Raw genomic sequence first — 12,223 nt, 5'->3', positions numbered from 1 at the left:
TATAAACTAGACAAATTATACTTTATCTCAAAATGGTTTTCTCCTGCAAATAATTTCTATTTTCACACAGAGACTTGTGAAACTACTTCTGTCACCTCAGGAGGGGGGTGGGGGACAGATTTCCCCCCCCCCCCCCCTAATTTCATCATTTCTAATCGGTTACAAATTGGTTCAACTGACTCCGTGTTACAACACCTCCAGGTTTAACAGATTGAAAAAGAAATTGTTTGATAGGAGTGCCTGGTGATTTGAGGGCGAGTTGTTATAAAACATTTGACAAATCTACATAAAAACGAAGCTCACCTGCATGAACTCCGAGTTTGGAGAAGTGATGAAGTCGTTCCTCTCATCCACACAGACGCTTTTTACGCATAACATATTTTACAGCTATAGGCTATTATACGTAAAAAAAAACCCATATTTTCCTTTAAAAAGAGGAAATAAAAATACACTCTAAAAAATGCTGGGTTAAATACAACCCAGTGCTGGGTAAAATAGGGACAAACCCAGCAATTGGGTTGTTTGACCCAGCGGTTGGGTTACTACCCAGAAGGTTGGGTTAAACATTTAACCCAACCGCTGGGTCAAAACAACCCAATTGCTGGGTTTGTCCCTATTTTACCCAGCACTGGGTTGTATTTAACTCAGCATTTTTTAGAGTGTAAGACATCAATTTACAACCAAATAATAAGTGTCTTTGTTGACAGAATTAATCTGATTGACTCACGCGGGCAGCTCTTTAAAAATGCTGGCTGGAACTAAATTATTTGTTTCAAAAGTCAGCAAATATCTTAATCAAATTAATTCTCAATACACAGATCGGTGGTTTTCACGCCATTGTGTGCTAACCTTAAGCCCAGCCAATCTCTTATTGAAGAAGTCATCCACAAATCCTTCAATGACGTCAGCGGGGTATAAAGCTGAGCAGGAGGTTCAGCTCAGCCACAAACGAGTCACTGAATCTGTTGCGCTCGGTCACTCTTTCCAAAGGGGGGGGAAACACTGAGAATTCGCTTTTTTGTTAATATGAGGGAAACCTGTGACTACAAGAATATTTAAGTACTGTTGGCACAAAGTCTCAAACATCTTTTCGCTTGTGATGCCCGCTGGGATGTTCAGTATCGACAGCATCTTGGCAGGGAGACCCAGCTGCAAGGACTCGGTTCTGCTCCATCGGAATGCTCCGGTTGTGTTCTCCAACTTGACGGAATCCTTGTACACAGCAGCTGGCGATTTTAACGGACTGTATTCACACACCGGACCTCCAGCTCCTAACTTACAGTCTGTGAATGGAACCAGGATAGGCTACAACAACTACTACTATGGACAACTTCATGTCCAGGGGCCGACTGGACCAGCTTACTGTGGAGCAATACCAACTCTCGGCTCGCAACAGTGCCCGTGTATTCCTACAGGTATGTTACTTTTATTTCTTTGTTTGTGTGGTGCGTATATGTACATTTGAAAATATTGTTTATTGCAGCGAATGTTTCAGTATTCTGTTAACACACTGCATGTTGAAATTCACTAACTATCTTAAAAATAAAAGTTCCAGTTACAGATTTTACAGTCTGATGTCATTTTTAAGAATTTTTCAAATTTAGAAAAGTTTTTTTTTTAATTAGAAAAACGTCAAACGAACTTATAATGTAACATTTAGTCTTAAAAAACAAACTAAACACCATCACATGAACACCATACACCCCAAAATTGTTTTTGATAAGTGGAGGACTTTTTGAACAACTCTAACAAATCTAGGCCTACGTTTTTTTTTTTGTTTAGTTTTCTTTAAAAAACGATTTATACAAGTTCACTGGGTTTGAAATATTATATTTATGCAGTGTGCTCAAATACATTGATTTGTTTCAGGTTACGACAGCGCCGGTTCAGTACTTATTTCTCCAGTCCCACATCAGATGATGTCGTACATGAACGTGGGCACCTTGTCCAGAACCGAACTACAGATACTCAATCAGTTACACTGTCGGCGCAAGAGACGACACCGAACCATTTTCACCGACGAGCAACTGGAGGCACTGGAGAACCTTTTTCAAGAAACCAAATACCCTGATGTTGGCACACGAGAGCAACTGGCACGAAAGGTGCACCTACGCGAAGAGAAAGTAGAGGTGAGTGAAATCACTTTATCGTTCACACTTGGTTATTATATACTTACAAAAAGATGGCCTAAGATCCTAATGCACTACGCGTAGGCATACTTAACCTATAATTATTCTTTTTGAATGCATGTAATTTCACGGTGCTATTGCCATTATTATGTTAATCAAAGAGTGGCCTAACACGTTTGCATAGTGTGGACATTGTACAGCGTTCCTTTTTTGGTAGACAAATCATTTATCGAAAGCCACACATTTAATACAAATGGTATTTTAGAAAGACGAATACACTATTAAAAATAATAAATCCAATACAATTTTAATTGATGCATTTCTTTTTTAATACTTTTACTTTGACTAACAGTAGAAATTACAGAAATTGTGACAAGGTATACATATAAATAAATAGCCTAGGCCTATATATCAATACATAAACACGAAAAACTTTTTAGCAACTGCAAAAGTTACATTTAACCTTAGTCAGCATATAGGCTTAATAGAAGTGGTTTTCGCTTGGAGGTAAATAGCAAAAGTTCGGCCGCCAAAGTACAATTTGGGCTACGTGAAACGATCCTCAACAGAAAATTAGGCCTACTGACAGTTTTTCGACAACCTAAAAGTCAATGAATAATTAGCACACTGCATAAGACCAACTCGGCCTTTCACTTAACGTGTATTATTATTATTATTAATATTACCATATACTTGAAATTAAGCATTTTACCCCTTTTCTTCGCTTAGGTTTGGTTCAAAAACAGACGAGCAAAATGGAGAAGACAGAAAAGGTCGTCGTCAGAGGAATCAGAAAACTCACAGAAATGGAACAAATCCACGAAAACAGCCACAGAGAAAATCGAGGAGGGCAAAAGCGACGTGGACACTGACAGCTGATAGAGAGAATATGAGACCGGAAAATCTTGCACAAATATGATTCGGACTTTATGTACATATTGTAAAGTACCATGTGAGTAGGAGTGAAAACGTGTTGTCATGCTGTTGCACAGATGTATAGTAAATGTTACCTTTAACAATGAAATTGTTATTTATATTAATTTAAATTTACACAGACAAAATAACGTGGATTCTGGCCATAGTAATATTACCTGATATATACTGAAAACATTTTTTTTTAACTCTTGTCCTAATAAGATATACCTAAATAAGATGTTCTGGAATGGGCTTTAACTGAGGAAATGTACGATGGCCGGACGATAAATTTGGACATTGATTAAATCAACGTTTAATGTCGCCTGAAACTTAAAAAAGAACATAAGCAAATATTAAAGTAATATCTGAAAATGTTTGGTCTTTCGTGTTTATTTAAAATGTTGCAAATATTCTTTAAGAGCATTTCAATTCATAGAGTGCTCTTATAAGATTTGATGATTATCGGCATTTGTTGAACCGATGAGTAATTTAGATGTTTAGTATAATTTACCTTAATTACATTTTCATAAAATGAAGAGACCTCATAATTCGTGAACTCGAGACAATAGTTCGAGCTAATTCTCTCTTTATTCTATATTATCTCACTGTAATTTACCATTAGGTAAATAATAGATAGCACGCACTCATTGAAGTTTATTAGAAAATTTAGCTTCACATGACAGGATGTCTCATTTTTATCTCTTTTGATAAGTTCAAAAGCCAAATCATTAGAGCGGATAAATAGCCTAATTGATTGTCATAATTCCCCAGTTACGTCACATCAGGCCATGCTGATCTAATAATCTTCAAAGAAATGACACGAAGTAGTTTACGTGCGCAAAGCACGAAATCCAACTGTTCTTTTAAAATTAACTAAACAGAACCAACTTTTTATTTTAATAACTTCCCTCTTGGATATTTATATGTACATAAATAATTCACACGTAAGCCATGTCTATCCCTATTTATAACTGTGCCGATTAAAAAAAAATGTTGTAAAGTGAAATAGATATCATTCGCGACATCTCTGAGAAAGAAAAAATACATAGCCTACATACAGTATATATGTTATTGTCCCTGGTGTTCAACGATAAGTATTCGCCTATAATAAATTGTGGTGGTTTAAATGAATGAATTAAGCTAGCATAATAGTTTGTTTTATATTCTAAATACGAATGATTAAAAAAAGACCTTTGTTTCACGGCATTTTTGACGCTGTCATGCGTTTAGTCAGTGTTGCGTTGTCAATATGTTCACACTTCCACACTCAGTTCCCACTCAGTAGCCATATATAACCAGAATTACAACTGTGGCAATGTGATAATGTTAAATGGTCGATTAAACAAAATGTTTACGATAGCCTATGTCTGCCGTTTGAAAACAGATGATTTTTAGCCAAGTTTTGAGGAACAAGTGCGGCATTAGAGTCCATTATTTTACCGAAATGTCTCACACTTCTGTATGGCATTTGCTTTTTACATTTTTAAGTCGAGATAACATTCCAATCAACCACTAATGTTAATAATGTTGTCATTGCCTTTTTATGTTTTCATAATAATAATAATGTTTTATTATTATATTACTATTAAAATGTATTTTTATGCCCCCAAAACAAGCTAACGATTTCCATGAAATAGAGAAGTCAAAATTCATTAACCAAACAAGCATTTCAGTTTCTGTGCTCTCTTCTGCTATAATGGGCCATAACATCTATCCACATGAGGGTGTGCAAGAGGAATTATATGAAAACTACAAATACAGATGTGTGTGTTTTCCTGTGTGTGAGGGATACTGCATACATATTTAAATGAATAATTACAGCTTAGTCTCTTTTAAAGGTATAAGCTACTTAAATATAAATTTGTGAGGCTGGCAACATGCCAGTGTCTTGGCTGTAAGAGCATTCTTTTTTTGGTTATATTGAACATTTTCTCTAGATGAAACACAGATCTTGAGTCTTGAAGAGCAACCGTGTGAGCTGAATATTTATTTGTGTTTATGTGCTTATGCATTTGGGCTATTTATCATCAAGAATAAACATCCATACCCAGTGTGTAAGTATATTGACTCAGGGCAGCATGTTTTTCCAGACATGAAGATGATTAAGTGAGATGTTTTTTACTAAACAGTCCAGTCATCGAAGACATTGGTGGTTTCTTAACAATTTGTTATTCCTTTCCTTCACAGTAAATAGTTAGTGGAGTGATTTTAAAATTACAGTCCGCCTCTCTGTGTACCTTCCGCCTTCAGTCCCCCTCCCCCCTCTCTTATTTTTTTTAAAACAGCACACCATTCTAAAACCACACTGAAAAAATAATACTATTAAATGTCTTAGGTGACTTTTTACACACAGATTAAAGTAGGGTAGTGCAGGTACTTAAAGTAACACAGACCAAGAAACAAAGCATGTTGCACTAATAATCCTTCACATGTCTAGTGTGATTTATAAAGTGTTTCTTCACTGAGTGCCAGTGAGATATACAAAGCACAGGACTGAGTCCATTAATCTCTGCTTTTCATATGTTCCCACTTTTTAGGCTGCAATTTAGTATTACAAAAAATTTATACACACTTTGTTTTTTTCAAATCATTATTTCTTTGACCTTTTTATGCATAGTTCCCGGCACTTGGAAAAACATAGGTGGAGTCCAAGAAAAATTAAGCAGTGAGTCAAGTCCAGAAGCAGATAAATCTTTAGTCCTGTGCTTGTTTTCTAAGAAATGCTGCATATTTTCAGGTGTACATAGTTTTCCCTACATAATCACAATCATTATGCTTCTTGATCTAATAAATGGTAATGTCTTCACTGAGAAAATGGCTGATGTTCTCAATTTATATTTCTGTATACATTTAGGTAGTAACTCTATTAGGCTGTGTGCTCTGAGTTACCTTTTTTTCTGAGAGATTAGACCACATGAGTGGCAGCTTTGGGTGGATTCCCCCTTCTAAAGATAGAAATGGGTGTTGGCCATCCTCTGTGGTGCATTTCGAGAAACATATAAAATGGCCTCCTAACGCAGGAAGGAACTCTGAACGAAAGAAAGACAAATAATACATATTTTTACCATCATAAACATTTTCCTGTATCATTACCATATTTCAGTGGGATGGCATGTGGTTTGTACTCTGCAAAACCCTTTTTAGGCCTACAATGCGACATCATGTTTTTAGTTAAAGAAACAAGCACACTTTGTGTGTATTTTTTATATAGTGAGCTTAGCACCTGAATAGGCTTTAGCAATTGCCTTCTTTCATTCTGTGGGTAATTACTAGCCCTGTCACCACATTCATTCCAACACTAGCTACCAACTGCATTCGGTTAGCGTTCCTCCTCACCGAAACCACACGACCGCTGAAAAGCAAGGGGGACCCCAGGTCAGGACCGCCAACTAGCAGCAGACACTTATCTCTCTGAGGTAAATCAGGTAATTGTACACTAAAGCCAAATTTTCAGATCACATCTTTATGTTCTTGGGGCCCTTAAGGTTCAGCTCTTTAGAGAAGGCATAACGTTTTCCCTGACGCGTCCTGCCAAAGCACACAAACACGAGCAATATGAATGAGCTGTATCTATGGTGAATGTATGCATATGTGTGTGTGTGCGTACATTCATTTGTACAGTCGTGCTCTGGGGAACCGTGCTCGTTTGCTTGGAAATCAGGAAGGGCCCATCATACGGCACTGCCCTGGTTTCAGTGCTGATTAGCGGTGTGCGCTAACCTCAGTCCTCCAGCAGGGTCTGCCTCTGGTGTGGGGTGAGCAGGACACCCCGCCTGTGGGTTAGTGAGAGGAGGAGTGCACACTTTTGACCCGCTGTGAAACTTTTGGCCCTGGTTGAAAACGGCCCCTGGGGAATGGCAGGAGTGCAAGTCCACACTGAACAGGCGTAGGGCAGGTTCGCAGCACACTGGGAACACTCGGCCTAAGACACTCTCCAGATAGTTTAAGACCTTTAATGCACTTGCAAGGACGCTCAGATTAGCATGCGTGTTATTCCGCAACCTTCAGGGCAATTCACTCCCTCAAAAGCACGCCACAAATGACAGGCTGTTGCTGAGACCCAACAGTGAAGTCGTTGTTTTGTGACCTCATAATGCGCCCTTTGCCTTCCAGTTGGTGAGAGCTGAAAGTAAATAAAACAATGTGGGGATTAATGGCGGAATGATTCAAGTGATCTGCTCGTCCACGACAGGGGAAATCACAGGCGTTTACAAGAGATAAATCAGAATTATTTGCTGTATCAACAACACAGGCAGCTTGGATTCTGGATGATAGATCATAACTGAAAATGACTGGCTAAGCTTGGGCTTAAAATTTAATTTTCAGTGACGTGACAAAATAAAATAAGGCAAAACCAAACATGCTGTTTGGGATATTAAATCATTAAAGAGGTCTGTCCCAGTACAGTATAAACATATTGAACACGTCGAGGACAAATGATTGAAGAAATTATTTCTTAAAGTCGCTCTTTCAGGACAGAAAATTACATAGCACATATCATTTTACATCTGAAAAGAATGGCAGTTTCAGAGGACAATTCCTGTATATAATAAAACATAAGAACATGTGCCTTGAATACAAGGGATATATAATTTTCTATCTTTAGTTTTCAAGCCGCAAGGAATTTAAACAAGTATATCAAGAACTGTTTGAAATAACATGAGGAAACATGAATTTAGCAGAAAACCCAAAGGCACAATGATGTACGACACTCTGATAGATGAAGCGCAAACAAAGATTTAAAGCAAAGCATTTTCACAACAAATGAATTATCAATAAATCACAATGACAGATTTACATTACCGTGACAAATGAACTGCTCTGCGAGCTTTTGGTAACTTTTCGAGCCCTGTGTGCTTTTCCCAGAGACGGTCCTATAAAAAAAATAATAAATAAGAAAAGCAATATGTTTTCTATTAAAAGCAATTTGTTATCTAACATGCAGAGGGTATTAAAAACCAGAAGATTAGTTCCACAAGATCTGCAAAACAAATAAAACGTGCAGTGAAACTACTACCTAATATCGCAGATCATGTATCACCATTTCAATGAAAGAAAGCACTGATTTAGTTCAGTGGGGTAAGATTCAAAACATTCAATCAACACATCTCAAAGGCCTAGCATAATTATGAACACATTTAAACATGAATTTAGCAGAAAACCCTAAGGCACAATGATGTACGACACTCTGATAGATGAAGCGCAAACAAAGATTTAAAGCAAAGCATTTTCACAACAAATGAATTATCAATAAATCACAATGACAGATTTACATTACCGTGACAAATGAACTGCTCTGCGAGCTTTTGGTAACTTTTCGAGCCCTGTGTGCTTTTCCCAGAGACGGTCCTATAAAAAAAATAATAAATAAGAAAAGCAATATGTTTTCTATTAAAAGCAATTTGTTATCTAACATGCAGAGGGTATTAAAAACCAGAAGATTAGTTCCACAAGATCTGCAAAACAAATAAAACGTGCAGTGAAACTACTACCTAATATCGCAGATCATGTATCACCATTTCAATGAAAGAAAGCACTGATTTAGTTCAGAGGGGTAAGATTCAAAACATTCAATCAACACATCTCAAAGGCCTAGCATAATTATGAACACATTGAAACTGGACTTTTCAGATTCAACATGCTCAGGAGTCCCGAGCTGCCCTCTAGTGGATGCAGAGGATGCAAAACTTTCATGTAGCCTACATGGGTGAAACAAAGACAAAAAAATGCATATTTAAGAACTGTAAAATAAAATAAAATAAAATAAAATAATCTCATGATCTTGGCCATTATTCGAATGTGGACTCAGCGGTAATAATATTAAATGCGTCAAAAAGTACCACTGCATGAAAGCCCAGGGGTTCCCATGCAGGCCCCTGCTCTATACACTGATAAAAGTTATTTTGTGGTAAAGTAAATAATACAGAAAAACAAATGTAATTTCTACATTAAATAATTTAGTTCAGGCAAGAATAAAAAAAGAGTATATTCTATATTAGTACTCAATTTAAGCTTGTAGAAATTAAAGTTTGAACTTATAAATAGGCTATATTTTACCTGGAATTGTTTGTTATGTTTACAAGGAAGTAGGCCTAAATATCAAAGTTATGATCCCCTTGTTCCCATCATGCACTGGGGCATGAATAATCAATAAGCTGAAAATCGTCACTGTTTTTTTTAGTTCTGTTTACAATGTTTTATGGTTGCTTTTGTTGTTAGGTTTAGTAACTTGCTGCTTTGTTAATTTAATTTTCTACTCAAAATGACCCAAAATAATTAAATAGAAATTACTCATCAAACTCTAACTGGCCACGTTAAATTTGCTTATTGCCTTTGCCAATTTTACATAACTTAGTTAAGTAGATTTTACTTAATTCCATACTTAAATTTTACTTAAAAAATGTGAAAAAACTTGCAAAAGAAAAATTATGTAAATTTGACATTGTTTTTACAGTGCATTTTATTACAAAATCAAACTGTGATATGTTAGCTGCACAACAGCAGCTTTATCTAATAAATTTTTTTTTTAAAAATCATTTTTGAAACACAGACTACCCAGGTATTCTGCGCACCGTATAGCCTATGATTAAAGAATCCTGGTGATGATTGTCATCTGATGCCAATTATAGATAGTGAATTTACAGTGAACGACAAAGACACAAAACACCAGGAGGCAGAGATAGTGTCCGCGCTCCCTCCCCCAAGTCCTGCTATTTTCCTCAATTAATTCCCTGACAGACGATATCCACCATGCACCGTACTTTCCACAAAACATATCTTAGGTTAAACATGCAATCAAAGCACCAGCGCCACGAGAGAAGGATAGACCTCTTTTGGCAGACTTACCCAGAATCCCTTCAGTCATAACAAATCTGCCCCGTGGCCGCTGATGGACAGCTGGTTTACAGCCAATGTCAGGCATTAACAGATTTGATCCGTATTCGAAAAAGGAGGCCTGGGAGCAGCAGAGGAGTGGTGGGTGTCTCACGCCAGGGCCCTCTGCGTGATTCATGGCCCGGGGAGGGTTTCCACTCACATCCACTGATTTAGTGAGCTTGCTTTATTTTTTTTTCTCTTTCTCTGTAGCATCAGTAAACATTAAATATACTGTAAATACACACACATAAAGGCTACATGCAAATGCAAGGAATGAACCATGAGGATATACACTTAGTTTAAGGGTGCGATAACATTAATTAATTTTACATGCAGAAATAATCCATGTCCATTATCCAAAAACAGGTTAGATGCCATATTGAATTTTATGCGAATAAAAAGGCTGTGAGGGATAGGTAGGTAGGGTCTACATAATCACATCATTTTCCAAACTTTCAACGTCTTCAACTTCTTATGTTGAGTTTTTGTGTAGCCTACTTTTTTTTTTCCCCCCCAGAAAGACGTTTTGACAGTTCAGAAATCAGTTGTTAAATAACAGTGCAGTCCTTTGAACGCACTGTATATCCCTCACAGCCAAAAACAAATATGATGCTACCATGGCATAGAGCAAGCAGTATGAATCACTTCTGACACTTAAGTCGCTTTTGAACAACCACCTTGAACGTGTGGTGGACTTTTTCATCCTCACGCGAAACACCTGAACGCGCCGATTCCTGTTGAAATTTCGCCGAGAAACTGTTTTTGACTGCAGCTTTAGAACATTCGCTTTTTGTGTTTAACTACGAGTCGAAGTGAGTCGGTGGGTGGGATTCGATGCGGATGGCTTTACACTTCTCTGCCCTGAATTTAACACACATAATCTGAGACTCGCGAGGGCCCTGTAGGAGAAGCGGGAAGCTCTCATTAAAGAACCCGTGTGATGTTTTATGAACTATGAAATTCACTTAAGACCCAAGGGGGAAAAATAACTGCACTAGAGTAAATATTTATCAGCGTTATGGGTTGACTCGAGCGGGCTGCAGGAGGAATCCGAGGATACGAGAGAGGGAGAGAAAGAGAAAGCGATACACTAGCGGTTCTCAAACCGCTCTGATTACAGTCTCACTCTCTTGACCCCGCGAAGGCAACGGTGTTGGCAGCTCCTGCAAACTAACCTCCCGTTGCTAAGTGAGTAATTGAATGTGAGAGCTTATGTATTTTTGTAATGAGCTGACAGCATATTTCCACTCTCTGCCCAAAAGGTTACCCTAATCAACATGTTCACGCTGTTTCCCTCAGAGTGACAGCGCCGCTCCGACAACATGACAAAGCGGCCAGCCGCGCGCTCCGCGCAGATGTCGGCCGTGAGAGACTCGTCTGTTCCCGTGCAGAGCGTGGACCCTGGGCACGGAATCAATGTCAGTGCACAGTATTTTTCTCGCGACAGAAATCAATAGTTTGTCTTAATTTCTGGAGCACATGGAGTCAGGAATAGGGGGTTGTTGTGTGACACCAACATAAGGCACAATGGGACTTTTTTCTGGTCTCAGAATACAATCAAATGACAAACTCGTGCATTGGATATTGATAAAGCATTAACTGGTGTATATTAAAATGGCAAGAAATACAGCATAGACCAAAACCCGTGAAACTATAAAGTAAGTTAGAAGGGGCTTTTAATTTGTCATTATTTGCAAATAATTGAAAAATAATTTTAAGAAGCATTTAAGTGCATGCATACTCAAAATAAGCAAATGGTAGAAAATGTTTATGTTTATTTAATCAAATGTAGCAACTTATAACCTCTAAAACAACTAAATATTTTATAAGAATGCCTGTATTATTCTTATTTTAGTAAAGTAACAATGAACATCTTGGAGCCATAAGGTACAGGTATATTTCACAAATTGATAATCTCCAATGGGCTAATAAGCACATTTCTGCACATCATTAACGAACATTTTACTCCCCCTAATGGAAAACCTGAGGAAAACAATTTATTAAGTATTCTGCATTTCCCTTTATTGACAGTGTTTTGTGCCCTTAACCACAACAACATGAAAGTGTACTGTTATTTGCAAGTTTGCACAAAACTGTTGACATTTACATTAATTACATTTAACAAAATTGGAAATCATAAACAATTTTTTTTTGTCTCAAAACATATACTATAACTTCAACACACTCTCAAGACCCATGATGCATTGTTAGCAAATTTTTATGAATTTGCATGATATTATTTGTGTGTGTTCATACTTAAGGTCCACGGATTATTACTTTATGCATTCTTTTTTGTTTAAAAA

At 37.3% G+C, this 12,223-nt stretch overlaps 1 protein-coding gene across 1 annotated transcript; it reads left to right on the top strand.

Annotated features, from left to right (window-relative positions):
• The first annotated feature begins 1,099 nt into the window (after positions 1-1,099).
• Positions 1,100-3,106, top strand: gsc (goosecoid). The gene is made up of 3 exons (XM_016236189.1): positions 1,100-1,415; positions 1,870-2,129; positions 2,859-3,106. Exons 1-3 carry the CDS (start codon positions 1,100-1,102, stop codon positions 3,006-3,008), a joined length of 726 nt encoding a protein of 241 aa, XP_016091675.1. The 3' UTR covers positions 3,009-3,106.
• Positions 3,107-12,223: the final 9,117 nt, after the last annotated feature.

Source organism: Sinocyclocheilus grahami, unplaced genomic scaffold (assembly GCF_001515645.1).
Source record: "Sinocyclocheilus grahami isolate Dianchi unplaced genomic scaffold, SAMN03320097.WGS_v1.1 scaffold18.1, whole genome shotgun sequence".
NCBI lineage: Eukaryota > Metazoa > Chordata > Actinopteri > Cypriniformes > Cyprinidae > Sinocyclocheilus > Sinocyclocheilus grahami.
This window is presented reverse-complemented; position numbering and strand designations above follow the sequence as displayed.

Bases quoted from the DNA above. Each gene is read 5' to 3' on its own strand.
- gsc (XM_016236189.1), top strand. From the start codon at position 1,100: ATGCCCGCTGGGATGTTCAGTATCGACAGCATCTTGGCAGGGAGACCC. The intron at 1,416-1,869 runs GTATGTTACTTT...GATTTGTTTCAG, and splicing joins GTGCCCGTGTATTCCTACAG to GTTACGACAGCGCCGGTTCA. The intron at 2,130-2,858 runs GTGAGTGAAATC...TTCTTCGCTTAG, and splicing joins TACGCGAAGAGAAAGTAGAG to GTTTGGTTCAAAAACAGACG.